Source organism: Ursus americanus, chromosome 18 (assembly GCF_024610735.1).
Source record: "Ursus americanus isolate L20-20 chromosome 18, mUrsAme1.1.p, whole genome shotgun sequence".
Taxonomy (NCBI): domain Eukaryota; kingdom Metazoa; phylum Chordata; class Mammalia; order Carnivora; family Ursidae; genus Ursus; species Ursus americanus.
This window is the reverse complement of record NC_142144.1, coordinates 17,363,364-17,382,632: the sequence shown is the minus strand read 5'-3', so window position 1 is coordinate 17,382,632 and position 19,269 is coordinate 17,363,364. Positions and strand designations below refer to the sequence as shown.

The following is a 19,269-nucleotide window of genomic DNA, read 5'->3' as shown; positions in this document are numbered from 1 at the left end:
TAATATTATCTAGAAGCCAGCAAAATTGCTGCTTATTTATTCTGTAGCCTCTGAGTGTCCTCCTTGCCTGTGTGCTCTCTCTGCTCTCCCTGTTACAGGCCCTGGATACGGTTGGGAAATATCTATTTAGGTCTTAAGTTACTACAAACTTGAAGGAGAGAGTTCTGGGGGCAGGCCTGTGATAAGGATGAGAGGGTTGGATACAGTCTTGGGAGTCAGGCAGGCAGCTTACCCAACGCCAACCTCCCCACAAGTCAGACAGCCCCCTGGCCTTCCTTGCTTGTTCAATCTGTGAATGTTTCCCAGAAAGAAATAGTAACTTCTCCTTTTTCTGGCAGGGGTGCCTGATGAAACTCCTTGAAAACAGGGCCTCTCCCTCCCCTTCATTCTGGCCTCACACACGCTAATGCAAATGAGTCCTGACCCAGCCAGGGGTGTGCGGGAAGGCTGCCAGGAGCTTTAGAACAAACATGCAAAGAATGTTACTTCATTTCTGGCATCCTGGGGAAAGAGGGACCCAGAGAGGGAAGTTGGGCAGTTGTGGGGGGGAGGGACGAGGGAGAATGGATGTGAAAGCTTACTGCAATAAGACTGAAACAAATGGAAAGGATGGGAGGAAATTTATATAAATAAAAGGAATTGACACATAGAAAAAATTTTTTTTCATTTGACAGACATATTTTGAGGTCGAATTTTTTACCCCCACTTTCAGGGTGCAGAAAAAGGTCTGGTCTCAAAAGTTAGACATATTTTTTCAAAGATTACCCAACTATGAAATTTAAACACAGATTTTAAAATTCTGAATTCCGTGCTGTATCCTCTCAGCGAGGCTGGCTTATGGACTTCCAAAAAACCTGTGAGCACAAGCCCACAGCCTACAACTCTCCTTACCCACTTCCTGCTCTCATCCTTTTCGGCCACTCTTCCCACTCCAGATTCCTTATCTCTTACAGAAGAGATTACAACAGCTTCCTAAGTGTCCCTAATCTAACCCACGCTCCACAGAGATCACTCTAGAGTCCAAAGTGGCCTTCTCACTGCTGTTCAGAATGAATCATTGGTTCCCTGGTCTGCATTATGAGGCCTTGCAAGTTCTGCCTCTCCAACCTCATACAGTATATATCTCAACTATCCTGAACCTTCTGCTGTTCCACTGTGTGTTCCCTTTAATTTCCCACCTTCTCGTCTTTAGTTCAGCTGTTCCCTCTGCCTAGGATGCATTAACTTTCCTAATTCTAAACGGTCAGTGCTATCCACTCTTCCAGACCCAGCTCAAATGCACTTCCCCCAAGGTACACTGGCTGTGAGAGATCACAACCTCCTCAGAATTTCCATGCCTTTATTATGGGCAAATCACCCTCCACCCCGGAATAATTAGCTGCTTACAAGTTTGTTCCCAACACTGGACAAAGCTCTCTCAATCTGAGCTGTAAGATTTCAAATTTCAGCCACACCACTGCCTATAAGAGGAACGCCTAGGAATATACAAGTGTGGACTTTGGAGCCTGGCATCTTGTGTTAGACCCATGGTTCTGCCATTTACCAGTTAGACGGCCTTGAACAAGGCACTTAGCCTCCCTTAGTTTTCTTATATATAAAACAAGGATACTACAGTACCTACCTCAGAGCCATATTGTGAAGGATCAAAGAGTTAGTGTGGCAGGGAGTCAGAACTTGATAAGCGGTCAATGACAACAGTGACCAGAAGGCCGGAGCCATGTCATTGCTCTGGTCTTGACGAACAGTCATAGAGGCTTACATGAAGTACCGACTCCCTCCATTCAACCTGCAATACCTATTACAGACCTTTGGTGTTTGCTGACTTGATAACCTACTAAACGCCAGGCCTTAAGCTAGGAGCCCACAGATTCCTAAAGCATGGGTTCTAAAACACGTCTACTCTTGGATCACTGACAGTCTTAGCTCCCTCTCATCAGAAGAACTGTATTGGGATGGGTTCAAGGGACAACAGAAGGAGAAAAGAAAAAGGGAAGGCCTCTCTTGTTATGTCAGATAACTTTGTGAAAACAATCCCAAATTTGTCACATCTTATGGCCAAAGGCCTCCTAGAAGATGCTCAGAGAACAGAGACAGGTGAGCAACTTCACAGTGGGTAGGACAATTAGCTGATCACGAGTCCCCTTTTTGGTCATCCTTGAGGAAGATCTACTAAAGATACGCCTCGTATGCACTTGATATGTACTTGATATTAAGCACCTACTGTGTGAACGTCTACGCCGGGGAACTGCACATGTGTTAACCACTCCATACTTGCCTCACAGCAAAACTAATGTAGTAAATAGCAGTACCCTCAGCTTGCAGGTGTGGACATTGAGACCCAGGGAAAATCAATATCTTATATAGCCAGAAACTACCTGACATTTGAACTGACCCTAGCGCAATCTGATTCCAATATGATAAGGGGCACATGTATGCTTGGATCCAGGACAAGAAAGCAGCAGGTGGTCTGTATGGGAGTGGAGCCTTTGTCTAGCCCAGCTCTGACACTGATTCTCTAAGAGATAGAGGACAGGCCTGTGTCGTCCCTGAGCTTCAGTTTCTTCCATAAAGAGAGAAGGTTCAGGTCAACGATTTCCGAAGCCTCGAGCTCTATTATACTGTATTTCAAATGTGAAAGCACAATGGGTTGTTGGTAAATGGGAGAGACTGTCCTTGGGAGAAAGGAAAACAGAGCAGAAAGAAAAATGCCAGAAATCTGGATTGTGTCTTGCCTGAGTTTCCACACATATTTCATGGTGGTCCCCTGCAGTCTGCTAACACCTTCCCAGTCATGACCCTCAAGACCGCTCACAGCCACAGCCTCCTTTACAGGTGGAGGTGGGAGTCGGGGGCAGGCAGCTCCTTGGCATGCAGTGATAGACCCACAGCCAAGACAATGGGAGCAGGGAAAAGTTAGGAGGCCTGGCTTCTAGCCCGAGTCCATTCCTACCTTCAGGAGTTCTTGGAGTCCTAGAAATCAGAGAAGGAAGGGATTTCCCCATCTGATTCTTTCACTGTGATAAGGAAGAAACTGAAGTTCAGGAAAAGGAAGCTCTTTGTCTGAGGTCCCGCGTGGTTGGGTAGCAAAGCTGAATACGGAACCTAGAGTGGCTTGTGATCCCATCTCAGGAACCTCTCACCATGCTGAGCTGTCTCTGTGCTTCCCCTCTAACAAGGTGACCCTACGGTAGAAGGTGGGGTCAAGGCTTCTTGGAAAGGAGCCTGGATCAGCTGTCAGGTCCACTCCTGGTTTTGCTTTGACTGTGAAGTCTATGAGTCTCTCAGAGCCTCAGCTTCCACATTTATACACTGAGAGAGTTGACCTAGATTAGACATTCTGAATTAACAACCTGTAGGCAAATTGTGACTTACAGAATTGGTCTATGTGACCAATTTTAAATTGGTTGCCAGCAAGTACTAATTAAGAGATTTCACTTTAAACTCCTAGATTTATGGCTTGGAATATTTTTCAACATTGGGTCTACACTCTCACACAGTAATAATCATCTAGAGCTAAGTATTCTCTGCTCCATTTCTAGTTTACCACAGTCCCCACTGCTCCCTATCATAAATAACCACCTGGTCATGCTGACCCATTGTCATCACCTAAAAGTTCCTCCTTAACAAGGCCTAGGGGAGAGTTTACCCGTCTCCCTTAGCCTCCTGCTGCCCTGAGCATGCAGCTCTCACTGCCCGCCTGAGATTACCATCCCACTGAGGGCCAGTATTGGAATGTCTTCTGACAGGCACCTAGCAAAACTCTAATCTCTGCCTCTGTCTTCACATGGTAGATACCAGTAACTACACTGGATTTAGGAACCAACACAACCCAGTATGAGCTCATCTTGATCCTTAACTTGTTACATTTACAAAGACTTTATTTCTAAAGAAGGGCACGTCTGAGGTGTTGGGTAGACATGGTGGGTAGACATAGACGCAGAGGCAGTGCACTATTCAACCCAGTGCAACCCCTCCTTTACTTCCTCAGGAAGACTTGGCAGTAGATCTGCAGAGCAGGCCTGCAGTAGACCTGGCTGGATTAGCAGTCCTTCCTCAGTGCTCTTGCAGCCCCTGGACTTTCTCGTCAGAGCACGAAGTGAAGCATCATGGAATGGTCTCATCTCTTCTGCTTCCCCACCATAACTGTGAGCTCTGTGAGGACAGAGGCCTTGTCTGGCCTGGTGAGTTCTGCATCCCAAGTACCCAGCTTAGTGTGAGACACATTGGAGATGCCCAACAAATACGTCCTTTTCCTCAGCACTCTGCACTGCAGTCGGTTACTAAGAATAGGAAAAGCTGTTCTTAGATGTTTCCAGAACTGTGCTGAGCCCATACAGCTCCACTTTGGCCCAACACATACCCTACTCAGGACACCACTCATTGGTTCCCCAAATGTGTAAGGACCCCACCCTCTCCCTTTCCCTACATCAAATGCCACCCGGTCCCCCTCCCCGGAATCTCAAGTCCACCCAGCCTGTTCTATACACCATGGTCAGAGGGTCAGAGTAGTCAACTCAAAACACAGGTTTCAATATCACCTGCCCCTCCTCAAGCTTTTCTTCACTCCCCACTGCCTGCAGGATAAAGTCCAACTCCTCTGCCCGGCATTCAAGGCCTAGCTTTCCAGCATGGCCTCAGCTCCCACCCATCCACCCTTCATGAGTTCACACGAGCAGCCTGTGCCCTGTCCCTCCAGAACTCTGGCCAGTGTCCCATTCCTGGATGAAATCTTGACGCAGTTTGGGGAAAGAAATAGCCTGTCGGAGAGTCCCCAGCAGGTTTTAGGAGCCTCACTGTCTGTCAGCTGAAAAACAGCTTTATTTTTCCTCTACCGAGTCTCTCTTGGCTTGAGATGCATGGCTGTATATGCTTCTGGCTGGAGGACAGCTCTTCCCTCTCTGGAGCCCCGACTGTGCACTTTGGAGAGGTCAGAATGACCTGATGCTAGAGGGAATTGAGTCTTGAGTCGCTAGGCTGCCTCTGTCACTACCTCCCCCAACCCTACCTCCCAACCAACAGGACAGGGAGCCACAGCCACAGAGCATTCACATTCCATTCAGGTTTGAGGGCATCAGAAGCCCCTGCCCCTGCTTGGCTCTGGGACCCTTGGCCATACCTTGGCTCCTTGCTCCAGATCATATTACGGGCTCAGACCCTTGTATTTAGGCTGGGGTGGGAAGGGGGTCGGTGGGACGGGTGGGGAATGCACAGAAAAATGAAAGAACAGAGATCTTGGGTCTGAGACAGAGACCGAGAAGTGATAAGTAAAGGAGAAAGAGACAAGACATGCACATGCAGAGATGGCAAGCATAAGAGAAAGACACACAGATCAAAAGAAAAAAAAAAAAAGACTAGACAGATGGAAAGTCAGAGTGACACCAAGAGACAGGCAGCATCCATGACCAAGACAGAGAGAGAAGAAGAAAGTGAGAGGGAAAAAAAGAGGGGGGAAAGAAAAGAGTCAAACGATGAAGAAATGGACAAAGGGGAAAGGAAAGAAGAGATGTTGGAAAAACAGGAGGGGATTCAGGGAGAGAATAAGGGAGGGGGATGGAAGGAGGGAGACGGAAGGAGGGAGTGGAGGAAGGGAGAAACGGTGGAGAAAGACAGAAAGAAAGGAAGTGGTAGAAGGGAGGGAGGGAAGGAGGACTGAAGAGAAGAAAAAAGAACTGAGAAAGTATCACACTGGGGAAAAAAAGCCAGTAAAGAGCAGGACAAAAATTGTCAGGCCTGTCCTGGCTCTTTGCCCTGGTGTGTCCTGGATCAACCTTGGGCCTCAGCCTCAAGCTCGCATTGGTCCAGAGGCTGTGGCTCAGGGCCCTGGTCAACATGACAGGCTTCTTCTGTGCCTATCTTCTTTCTCCTAAATGCTGAGAGTCCCCTCAGAAATTGGGCCCAGTCTCAGTGGGGACTTGGCTCAGAAGGCCAACTAATCAGACAGGGTCACTGAAACTGAAAGACAGAAGTATGGGGCCTTAAAGCTGAATGAAGCTCTTCCATTCAGACTCAAACTCCCCAGTCACCAGGGGCTTGAGTCCATCTCCTTGCCTCCATTATCTCTTGAGATGCACAGGCTGCAAATTCATGAAATGGTCCTTTGGGTTAGCCTCATTCAATCCCTTTTCTACAAATGGAGACCTGGAGGCCTCCAAAGGGGAAAATCCTTGCCCCTGGCCTCACAGCAGCTTAGAGCCAGAAGCAAGATGACCCTCAGGTCTCTCGCCTCCCATCATCTGGGCAAGCACTTTTGGAAGCCAGCCTTAGAGGGCTCCTGATGACTTTCATGCTGTTTCCAGTAAAGCCTGTGCTGATTCTTGGCATGAAGAGAGGAAATGAAGAGGGTAGGGTAGGAATGTAAATAAAGGGAAACTTTGGGATTTCATCTAATATATAATTATAGTATCCATGGCGGTGGCCTTGGCTGCTTCTGCAATGTACTGCCCAGGCTGTGCCCAAGCAGGGGTGGTGTCTTGGGGGTGATGGGGACCCAGCAATGCTCCCTCCATCCAAAGGCTCCCATCTTTCTGGGCTTTTGGAACAACATCTTTGGGCCGGGAGCCTGGACTTGTTTGCAGAAACACATGGCCGTCTGGAGACACTGGGAAACAACTCAGCAGATGAGAGCTGAGGATCCTGGGTAGCTCAAAAATGGCATGGGAAGTGCATGGCTAAGAGAAGCAGAGGTCATCGTGCAGACTCAGAGCTCACCTGCAGGTGTGGCCGGGCCAGGACTGCAGAGGCAGGAGGAAGTGTGGGCTTCGGTGGTAGTAGACAGGCAGCTTTCAGTGTCAGGACTGAAAATCTGTTTTCCATATTGCTTCCAACTCATCTGGGCATGCATGGGTCTTTGCATAAAAGATCCCTCTGAACAGATTCCACCCCCTGACCCTCACCATTTCTACATGGCTAGTACTTCTCATGATCTAGTGTGGAAATTTTGAGTTCAGGCTCTGGAAATAACTGAGCTGAATTCAAAGTTTGGCTTCTCCTCTTACTGGCTTTGAAGGCTTTGGTCAAGTTATCTGAACTCTCTGTGCCTTAGTTGCCTAATCTCTTGGATAAGAATAATAGTAATTGCCTTAGAGAGTTGTTTGGAGGATTAAATTAGCTAAGGTTTGTGATAGGTATGTAGGTAGGTAGGCAGACAGACAAATCTCAAGGTAGATACAGAGACACAGAGATAGGGTACATCCTAGGACCACAGCCTGGCACACAGTCGATGTCCCCTGAATATCTGGTAAGAAAGGGAGTGAGAGAATGTGAATGAGTGAAGGGGAAAAGTCAGTGTCTCCAGATTTTGGCACTGACTTGGAAATGTATTCCAGTCATTCAACAACTATTTATTGGATTCTCTACTGGCATCGGTCACTGTTCTAGGCACCAGGGATACAGGATAAAAAGGCAGACACAGATCCTATTCTATGCAGCTGACAGTCCGATGAGGAAAGACAGACAACAAACAAGCAGATACTAAATCATCACAGCTTTAGTAAGTACATGGCTTTGTGTGTCTCTATGTGTGGCAGGCAGGACATACTGCAGATAATGAGGTCAAGGAAGGCCTCTGTAAGGAGACGACATGACATGTAATTACAAACATGAAGGAGAAAGGGAACCATCATGGGAGCCATCATGGGAAAAGCCAGGAGAGGTCTACCCTGGGGAAAGGGAAGAGGCAGAAGCTAAGACCTTGAGGAAGGAAGAAACCGCTACATTCTAGCAAGAGCCTGGGGACGATGAGGAAAGGGCCATTGTGAGAGATAAAGGTTAAACGTGCTCTCCCACTAGAATGCTGTGAACCCAACAGTGTCAACGTGGCAACACCAGGCCCGATTGCTTAGGTAAAGATTGCTGTCACTGACGGAAAGGACAGTGGTATTCCTCATCCTGCCGTTTATTAAGTACAGACAACGAGCTAGACGCCATCTTGTGCTCTTTACATGTTTCAGTTCATTGAATCCTCACAACCCTATGGGAAAGGTCCTCTTGTGATTCCATTTTACAGATGAAAACCTGAAACTCAGAGAGGTTAAGAAATTTGCTCAAGGCCACACTGTGGGTAGGTGCTGGAGCCGAGGTAAAAATGCCCCTCTGTCTGAGTTCAAAGGCCTAATTTAAAAATATGTACGTGAGGCGGTGAGTGGAGAGGGGCATGTGGATTCGAGATGTCTACTGCCCTCCCCATTGTTGATCTTTGACAAACGGGGTGATCGAGAAAACCCGTCATGAGCACGTGACCTTATGAAAAATTCAAAGCACTTCCTCATCTACTACTCACTTTAATCTTTGTGACGACATGAGGAGGTAAGACTAATCATCTCATTTTATGGATCAGGTTCATAAGCTCCATTTCCCAGATGAGAAGGACGAGCGTCAAGTACCCTACCTGGGGGTCTGCAGGCCGCAATCTGGCTCTGCCTGGCCCCAGTGCTCCTTCCATTGCAAACAGGGCTGTTCTCGCCCTCATGCTCTGACAACCCCACACGTGTGGTGGACAAGGACAGGGAGAGCACGTGGGGCGAGGGGAGGGGAGGGGAGGGTGGGTGTCAGAGTCAGCCTGGCTATGAATCTCAGCTCTACTTCTTCTTGTCATGTGATTTGGGGCAAAATGTTTACCCCTTTAAGCCCCGGTTTTCCCACCGATGAAACAGGAGGTGATGAGTAAGAGGATCCATAGGGTCATGGCAAGGATTACATGATATAGCACATGTCACATCCTGGGTGTGGTTCCTGGCACATGTGCACGCTCAGTCAGCTATTACTACCCCCACTACTGCCAGTATCCAGGAAGTACCGGAGGCACCGAGACTCTGGTAGAGTCTGCAACCCCACCTCAGTGCACCCGCCTTAGAGCACAGAGTGCAACCTTTCCATTGCACAGATGACAACATCAAGGCCAGGGCAGGGGGAAGAACGGGTCCCAGGTCTCACTGGGAGCAAGTGTGGGAATTGCTGTCTGACTCCTGACCTCAGGCTCATTTTTTACAATGCCTTCTCTTCTCCCGGGCCCTGGTTTTCCTTTTACTCCTCTCCTCCAACTCCGCCCAACCCTGCTAAGAAGGAACCCCTCTCCTCCCCCTCCCCTATGGTCCCACCGTGGATGTTGGCACATGGTTGCAGTACCCAGGGTCCCTTGGCATTCTTTTCACAGAGCTGAGGCCAGGGAGGTGAAGCACGGGCCTGGGGCAAATCTCCGAATGTGTGGGAATGAGCCCCCCCCCTCCCCCCCCAGGAATTGGGCCTGGCTGCTGCTGCATGTTTGCTCAGGACCCTTTGGCAGTCATCCATGATTAGAGAAAGGCAAGGCAGCCAACACAAGACAGAGGCTAATTACCTTGGGTAATAGGAAATTGGGGAACGGCGACAAGAAGGGTGTCTAGGCCTTTAGCCAGGCAAGGGCAGGGACCACGGATGTCTAGGCTGGCCTGACCCATCCACCCTGAGTGGGGATTCCTGCTCGGGGGTCGCTCACCAGTTCCAACAACCCAAGGGTGCAGGAGCTGGCCACACTGTCAGACCTTCTGGGGACCCTCTCCTCTGCTGCTCTTTGTTTGTTTTCATTCAAAAGCAAAACAAATGGAACAAACAAGGAAATTCAATTTAAACAGGGCCCAAATGCTGATGTTTCTGTTTTGCTACACCAGGGTGAGCTTAGGACAGAAAATCAGCCTTGACTTTCACTCCTCTAATTGGTCTCGACCCTGTGGTGCTGTGTAAAATTACATGGATGGAGGGGCTACAAAAGCAATTGCCTTCCTAGGTGGAGTGGAGAGAGGGAGTGGGCATTCAGAGAGAGAGACAGACAGACCAACAGATGGAGGGACAGAGAGGAATCCAAACTCAGTAAGAAACAGGACAGAGAAACTGAGTTACACACAGACAAACAGAAGTTAAGAGAATAACAAATAGAAAGGCAAAGAAGGAACGGCTGGGAGAATGGCAGACAGACAAAGACAGTGGGCTAGGCAGAATATACTGACCCAGAGAGGGAATGAAAGGCATGAAAGATGAACAGAGATGCAGGGAGGTGCAGTGGGGTGAAACCAAAGTAAGAGAGGCAGGAAAGTAGAGGTAGAAAAGGAGAAGGTGGAAAAGAATGAAAAGAAATCCTGGCGAAAGTATGCATTTTCTGAACTCTCATGCTGGGGTGGATCGAACACACCTTCACTTTGAAAGTGCTGAATCTACAGAACAAGGAGACGACATGGATGTTTAGCCCAAGGTCCCAAGATAGAAGTGGCAGCAATGAGATGTGAACTCAGACTACCTGCCTGAGAGACTGGTCCTCCACGCCTGTGCCCCCTGAATCCTATTACACCTCTGGCAGTGTCCATGGGGGATTGGGTGCCCTGTGCTTAATTAAAACTCTGGGGTCTGGACCCATGTTCTCTTCTCCTCCTATTTCATTCCCATAGGATCCTGGATGGTCATTTTTTCCAAGGCTAGCAGCACCCCAACCTGCCCCATAGGGAATGGCTCATCCAGGAAATGTCCTTGTTAAAGGTACAGATAACCAGTAATGGAGTCAAGGAGAACAAAACAGTAACTATATGCAAGGCATTCTGGCAAAATCCTGTCCGTGGAGTTTCTCACTTAATGCTCTTCCCTTTAACCCCAAAAGAGCAAAACAATTACCAGCTCCCTGTTTCCAGAGGAAGACACTATTGTATAGAGCAGTGAGAAATGACTTTTCCCAGGGCAGGTTCTGAGGAAAGGGAAGAATCAGGATTTGCACTCAGCTCAGCCTGTTCCCAAAGCCTGTCTTCCTTCTACTGCCACACACACAGCTTTTTCGACCCAAGAGTAAGAAAACTAATTTTGGTAAGGAACGAGCAAGCAGAAAATGAGAAACCCCAAGAACTGACAATGCAACTATTTTAAAACTCAAGACTGAGTTGGTCAGACTTCACGGAAGGAAAGCCACCAGCAGGATGAGACATGGGTCCAAACCACACCCTGGGCTCCTTGTCAGAACAGCCCAGATTCCACAGCCATTAATAAAATCAATTTCAAAAATAAAATAAAGAAGTGTTCAGAGTTAGGGATGACAAGCTCATGACAAGCACATTTCCAGGACAGAAGAAGAAAGGATGGTCCTACTTCAAGGGGTGGGAAGGGGGTAGGGGGTATCAAGAAGAAGGAAAAGAAGAGATGAGGGAAAACGATCGTCACTTCTAAAGGATGTCAACTGCTTTGTCAGCTCTCAGTGTTAACTGCTTTTGGGGTTCCACAAAACATTTCATTGCTCTCTACATAACGGGCCTGTAGGATTTCAGAGTGGCTAATGTCAAAACTCCACACTGTCACTCAGAGACTGGGGTTACTGCTTGCGTCTCACTGGGTAGGAATGACGGGCCAGGGCTCTGTCCCTCTCTGCTAGATGCTACCCCAGGAAGTTGGCAAAAGGAGGGGAAGGGAGTTAAAATTAATTATTAGCACAACAAGAACAACAGTGGTAACAGCTAACACTTCTCACACTCTTACTGGGAGCTCATCACCAAGTGGAGAGCTTTGCGCATTATCTCATCAAATCCTCACGGTCATTATCCCCATTTTCACGGAGGCGGCAGTGGAAGCTCAGAAGGTTGAGAAGCTCACTCAGTGTCACACAGCTGGTAGGTGCAGGGTAGAGACTTGAACCCGGATCTGTCTGCCTGGAGTCTCTGCCCATAATGAGGGACAGAGGAACCAGAAGTCAGCTATCATGAAATCTTTCACGAGTGTTACTTTCTTCATATGATCATAGTTTTTAGAGTTGGAAAAGACCTTACAGCTCTTAATCCAGTCACGTACTTGTATTTTATAGACGGAGTGATCCTAGAGCTCAAGAGGTGTCAGCACTTAGTGATTAAGAAGCTATGGAGTCATGCTCTCAAGATCTGGATCCCAAGTCATCACTTAAGGCCTGAAGCAAATGCTACTTCCTCTAGGAAGTTTGCTGACATGTCCTACCAGAAGAGATCTGATCGTCTATGGTATTTTGGAGATTCCATTCCCAGAGCTCTCACTGTCCCCAGTTGATTTTGCCATTCTGACAAAATAAAACTTGGGCCCCCGTATCTATGAGACCATCAGTGGCAGAGCCAGGGTCAGAGGCCCAATTTCTAGCGTACAGTGATATTCCTGAGTTTGGTGCATGAATCTGTTGGGTATTACCAATGAGCCTGAATATGCTGGGTATTCCAAAGGCTGCCATAGTCCTGAGAAAATTGGTATTTTCCAGAGGAAGTAGGGATGGGATGTGGTTTGGAGGCGAAGGAGATTCAGACTGTGGAGGGATAATACTTACTGAGCACATACTTAGTTGCTGTGCTAGGGTGTTTCTTATTTAATTCTCATGCAACTCTACAGCCTAGGTTTTATTATTATTTTTTACTGAGGCGTATGGAGGTAAACCAACTCATCTAAGGTGACATAACTAAAAATGTCAAAGCCAGATCTGAATCCACAGTCTGTGGCCTTTCATACCACCATTAAGTTATAAGTCATTTGAGAATAGAAACTTCCATACCCACATTTTCTAGGTTAGTACCAAGTCATAGGAAGCACTCAGAAAATGTCTGCTGAATGAGCAAATGAGTTATAACTAAGTAAAAATGTGAATGAATGAAAGAAGTGGTGAATAAGTGAATGGATGATGGAGTATAAGAGTGGATGAATAGGGGCGCCTGGGTGGCGCAGTCGTTAAGTGTCTGCCTTCAGCTCAGGGCGTGATCCCGGCGATCTGGGATCGAGCCCCACATCAGGCTCCTCTGCTATGAGCCTGCTTCTTCCTCTCCCACTCCCCCTGCTTGTGTTCCCTCTCTCGCTGGCTGTCTCTATCTCTGTCACATAAATAAATAAAATCTTAAAAAAAAGAAAAAAGAGTGGATGAATAGACGGGTAGATGGATGGATGGAGAAAGAGAGGAAAGGGGAGAGAAAAGGATGGAAGGAGGGAGGGATTAATGTTTAGGTAAATAGATAAGTAAATGGATCACTGAGCAAATAAAAGAAAAACAAATGATTTCAATAATTGGTGAAATTGGTTGCTAAGGGAAGTGGCCTATAGTTTCATAATTAGGGTACATGAAGACAGCACGTCTCTAGAATTCTGTGTAATAGTTTATGATGATTTTATCCCAATGTGACAATACTCACTGAGAACGGAACAAAAGACAGATGAGCCCCCTTTCCCTCTGAGATTAACCAGCTGAGCCTTAGAGTGATTTCCTTCTGCATCTCTAGAAGTTGAATGCAGTGACTCCAATGTACTCTGTGAAGGAGTGATGATGGCATTATTTCTAAGGAGAGCAGCTGAGTCTAGCAAAACAAACTAACAAATATATATATATATATATATATATATATATATATATATATGTGTGTGTGTGTGTGTATAAACATATATATATATATATATGTATATTTCAGATATGCTAATGTAATCTTTTTCAGAGGAGATATCATGGAATTAAGAAAAGAACGTCAGGAAGGCATTCCTATTCCAGCCCTTCTTGCTAACTTGCCACGTTCCCTCTCTGGGCTAAGGATTCTTCATTACTAGGAGAAATGGTTCCCTACATCTCCAACGGACACTTCTAAACCTCAACATCTCAAGGTCCATGTATGGGCTGGCCTATAAAACATTTGGTTAGCCTGGACAGATTACTCATGCCTTGCCTCCCAGACTTAAAATTGTCCTGTTTCCACTCCCCACACACCCAGCATATCTTACTTGTAGAGACCGTCGGGCTCCAGGCACTTGAAGATGACCGAGTAGATACTGACTTCAGGAACCTCTCCATGGCTTCGACCAGCTGCTACACAAGATGTGCCCAGGCCAGAGAGTAAGTCATCGGCAAAACTCAGGAACTCTCCTGGAGGGAGACAAAGGGAGATGAGCGCTCCAGCTCAGGCCTTGGTGAGCAGACATTCCTGCTGCTGTCCAAACCCATGAAATGTCTGGATATCATTATCAGGAGGATTAGTGGACAAAACAAGCCCAGCATATGAACATGACACAGATTCATATCTAGCCCTCATGACTGTTTGTTTAAATTTATGCTGGCATTTTCTCAATGGAAAAGTGGGCACACTAATACCTACCTTTATGAAACTGCAGCAAGGCTCAAATGAGGTAAATTATTGTGTACTAAAAATGCATGAAAAGGCAACAGGGGGATAGGGCTTTCTGTCCAGAGCAACTTTTCTGGTCTTGTTCCTGCCACTAATTTCCTCTTATTACTTGAGCAAGGCCCTTCCTTCTTGGGATTGCATTCTCCTTCCTGATATAACAGAGGAGTTGGATCAAGGATGTAAGATAGGTTTCCTATCATGTGGTCACTCTTAGGGCAGTGGCACTAGATACATGACGTGTTATGTTGAGATGGACAGAAACCTGGTCCAGCTGAGAGGGAAAGAGTTCTATGACTGATGAGTGATAAAGGCCATGGGACAGGAAGGGACAGTAGAAGAGCAAGTGCCTTGAACGCCATGATTTCTAAAAGTTGATCTAGGCACTGGATTTTAGGAAGCAGATGAAGTTTACTAGAATATTTTTAAAATTTTGAGATCTGGTCTTAAGTCTGTTAAGAATTTGCTGGATAGCTTGGGGCAAGCAAATTCCCATATCTGTGCCTTAGTTTTCTCCTCTGTACAAAGTGGTAGAATCACTATTAGAGCTTTAAAAAAAAATAAGAACACAGAGGTACACAAAGATTTGAGTTATGTGGACAAACATTACAGTATTATTTATACCAAGAAGAACTGAGAAACAACTAAATGTTCAATGATGTAGAAATAGCAATATCAATTATAGTTCAATGATGCAATGGAATATTTTGTAGCTTAAAAACAATACTGTGGAAGAATATGAAATTATATGAAGAGATAGTAAGTTAAAAACAGGCTATGCTATTACAGAATACTCTAATGTTTGTTGGAACTTTTACATGTATATCTATTTAGAAAGAGAAGGAAGAAATTATAGCAAATATATAATAGTGGCTTTGTAAAGTGAGATAAGCAAAATTGAGAAAAAATACCCATTATCTCTGTTTTTTAAAAAAATACATCTAAAATAAACATGTATGACTTTTGTAACAAAGAAAAAAATCAATAAAAATTACTTAAAAATAGATAAAATGAATGAGCCAGACTAATTGGCCTCTAAGTTCCCTTCCAATTCTAAAATTGGATGATGTAGGAGCAAAACGAACATGTGAGTTATTTTATACCACACAGTCTAGAATGATATGAGGCCTCCCTATGGTTCACTCCTTCTCTTTCTTGTCTGATACGGAATACCTCACACTCTCTACTCACTTACTCTTAGTAACAAACAAGAGGAAGATGTCCATTCGACTAAATCCTCTCTACTGGACATTAAGGACAATCCAATATAATGAAACTGTCATGGAACAGTAATACTGGCCAAGTGTCTGAGAAGACGGTGACCCAAGGAGGCAGGGAACTGGGAGGGCAGAATATACAGATCACCTCCTGTTGGTCTTTCAAAGAAAAGTTTCATTCTTCACTCACAAGTGAATGAGGTTAACACTTGTCTGACTGAACAATCTGGATGGCCCTGGGGATTCACGTAAATGGTTCTATAAAGTATCTGTCCCTATGGTCCAAAATAGCAGAGCTGATGTATAGTGTTGTTTTCTACTTTTTGCAAGGACAACTACAGTTCATGGGCTCGATACACTGGTGACAGAGAAGTGTCTGAATCAGGCTGATGTCTGCAACATGCAGGTTCACCTGCTATTGTCAGACAGACTTGAGACTGAATTCTATTTCCACCATTTACTGCAAGTCTCTTAACCTCTCAAAGTCTCAGTTTTCCTTTCTGTAATATGGGGTCAATAACTCTTACTGAGTTTGGAGTCTAGAAAGAAAGGCTGAGTCTAAGAAGAAATTCTTTGTCTAGAACTAGCAGTTTGGCCGGAAAATGAAAAGGTAAATGAAAGCTTTATTCATCGAAGATTTTGCCCTCCCCTATTTCTTCCATAGGTTTCTTACGTCAGCTTCTTCCGTAGTAAAATCATAAACCAACAATGTCTCTCTGCCAATAGGTACCAATGCAGAACAGTGTATAGGGTGAAAAACGAAGAAAGGGGGAAAAGCATGGAATAACTCACAGGAGGGAGTAAGGGCTTTGTTTCTCTTGGTTTCTTAGGATTTCAAGTCTGGCAGCTTACATTTGTTTTCTTTGAGCTTGGATCCATGTCTGTCTGCTTTTCAATTTGTTTCTAGATAGCCATTGAAAGAGTTGGCCCTTCATGAGGGAATTCAGTATTCCTGTGGCCTGTATTAACTATCTTCAAGCCAAAATATGGTTGACATTCATTTACAAATGGGCATAGCTTTCCAGATAGTTCAAGCCATTTCAGAATAATTTGGACCCTGGATAAAAGCCTCATAATACGTCTGATAGGTCAGTAAGACAGGCACACTGTTCTAAGGTTTACAGGTTTAGTTCAAGTGAAGAAACTGGAGAGCATGGCATATATAACAAGTCATACTGAGGACATTCTAAGGACACGTAGTGCCCAGTTCTATTTGGGACTAAAGACACATAATAACCCTCAAGTGAAAAGAATTAAAAGAAAACTGACATTTAGTACCAGATTTTCTTTTTTTCATTGGTCACAGTACTCAATCCTAATGAGTTAAATGTTAATATCTCTGTTGTAAAGCTAAGATTAAGCTCCAAATTTAGGGAAGGACAGAACGAAGATTTGAACTCAGATCCTCCTAATTCCAAAGCCATACCTTTTTTTTTTTATACTATGCTGCCTCCTAGGGAAAGTTTAAAAACAATAGCGTTAGAAAGTCAGCTTTCTCAATTCTGTTCAGTCTGCAGTTGAACTCATGCCACTCTTAGTTCTATAGGCTTGGGGAATTAAACAATAAAAGAAATGGTCCCTGGCCTTCTACAGTTTGTAATCTGACAACAGGAAGGGTTCTCAAATACAAGAACAGACTCATAAAGTAAAGTATAGGATTGCTTTTCTTGGCACTCTATTCCAGAAGGTTTAAATGTAACCTAGGTGGAGACAGGTGAATGAGGTGCTCCTTCACTGTCCTTGCTCACTTAAGAGGAGGGGATACTAAGGAAGGCCTGGAGGCTTCTCTATGCACACATGAAAATCAGTATATTCAACACATGCATCAGGGTTCCACGATACACCGTACCCTAAGTCTGGCAGTGGGACAACTCAACCAACAATACTACAGCACAGTGGTTAAGAGGCTGAGTTCTGAATTTATGCTGCCTAGGATTAAATCCTGGTTCACCCCTGATTACAGCTTGCCTTGGACAGGTTCCTTGACTCTCTACATCTGTTTTCTCACATGTAAAATGGGTGTAATAATAGTATCGAACTTACAGCGTTGTTAATATCATATAAAAATTACATATATTGCTTACAAATCAATTTGCACAATGTCTGGCATACACTAAGGGCTCAAGAATACGTTAACTACCATTATTGTTTTTGTTATTAATGTCATCATAACAGAGGAGATAAGGACCCTCAGATATATATATATATATATTTTATAACTCAACCTTTGGGTAAAATCCTATCCTTTTCCAGGGACAACTGAAGCCTAGAGAAGGAAAGTGGCATGTCCGGGGCCACACACAAAGTAGAAGGTCGACTTGGGACAAAAACTTCATCTCTTGACTCTTGGAGCCTATGTGATAATTCCTATCACCCAGCCAAGAGACAAAATCGCTGAAAACTGCAGACGTTGCTCTTCAATGTCTGACCAGCTATAGTCGACCTGAACGTGAGCTCTACTTACCATGTGCCAGGCGCTGTGTGAGGCACACAGTTCCACCTGGCCATGTTCTTAAACTTGGACTCCCTGAGAAGGATAAAAAGCCCAGGAGAGACAGAGGTAGTTCAACAGGTTTCCACTATGTAAGATACTCTAGCAGTGGTTTGCCAAACAGAGTATGCAGAACTCCAGGGTTGAGAAGGAGTGGCAGGCGTGGCAGGTAGGGGCTGAAGTCTGTCTCCTCCTATACCCACGCTGACTTCAAACCAGAGCAACACCAGTCTGATCTCTTTTATACACTGATGGTCCATGTTTTATTTAAGTTGGGGAAAAAAACGTTTTAAAAATGTTGGCTTCTAAATTTTATTGCTACAAATGTTTGAATCCTAAAACCCTGGCACATTCCCTGATAGCATTACAGAGGTTCAGGAATGTTGCAGCCCCACTCAAGGCTTCGCAGCCACACCGGGGCAGAGTCCAGAGTGAAACCTATCTCTTTTGCTTCCGAGCTCCATGTGCCTTCCACTGGGACACTCTGCCTACAGGAGCTCTGTCCCCAACTCTCTGGCATGTCATGGCTGAGCGGCAGAATCCTCCCAGACCCAGGCTGCTGCCGCCACCGCCTCACCCATGCCTGTCCAAGATTCTAACATTCTTTCTCTGTTTTTCTTTCCTTGAAAACAGATAGGGAGTTGGGAGTCGCTGTACAGGAATGTGCCTGTTCCCCATTATGGCTCTTCTGGGGCTGTAACCCGAGTGGGCTTGAGCCAGACCCCCACACATTTCTTTATCCACTCAGACTCAAGCCTTGCTCTCATTACAATCCACAGAAAAAGTCAATCACTATTCTACTGAAGCTTCAGAACCAACCCAACAAAGCACAGAGTCATTTTCTAAAGGCCCCACCCCCTGCCTCAATGCCCTCTCCTTTTATCACTCCCTCAAATCCTCTGCCTCCTCATTTTCTCTCTCTCTCTCTCTCTGTTTCTCCTCTCACTTCTGATTGAGTTGAGGTCACAGTCAAAGCCGGCCACAAGAGCAAATTGAAAACAGGCTGGGAAAAAAGCAGCAAAGAATTCCAAAATATAGGGGGCGGGAGGAGTGAGTTATTTAGCCCAGGTGGGGAGAAAGGTCCCCAGCTCCGGCCTCCATGTTCTTTTCAGGAAACGCTGAGGGGATTTGGAGGCCACTCTTGGCCTAGCCTCCCTCTAACCTGCGGATGCTCCTTGCTGCAGAGCCAAGGAGGGGCAGGGCTCTGCATTTCCCACCTTTCCTTTACGTGGGCAAATGCAGACATTCATTCAGAGACCCTGTCACTGACAAGATGCATTTTTTGAGGGCCTCAGCTGCAGTTGATTTGTTTCTTCCAAAACATGTTTTGTTTCGTTTTGTTTTGTTTTTAAAGCTGAGGAACGGGTGTCTGATTCTCACCTTTATCTTAATGGCACCATGAGGTGGAGGAAAGATAGTGGGTTTGGGGGGGCAGATGAGACCTGGT

The 19,269-nt window shown here is 45.6% G+C and overlaps 1 protein-coding gene across 2 annotated transcripts in view; it reads right to left on the bottom strand.

Annotated features, from left to right (window-relative positions):
* ASTN2 (astrotactin 2) overlaps positions 1-19,269 on the bottom strand; it is an 845,639-nt gene that overhangs the window by 38,687 nt on the left and 787,683 nt on the right. For both annotated transcript variants that reach the window (XM_045791077.2, XM_087869420.1), the window contains exon 20: positions 13,717-13,858. In XM_045791077.2, the coding sequence (XP_045647033.1) occupies positions 13,717-13,858 (142 nt within the window). The remainder of the gene's footprint in view (positions 1-13,716; positions 13,859-19,269) is intronic.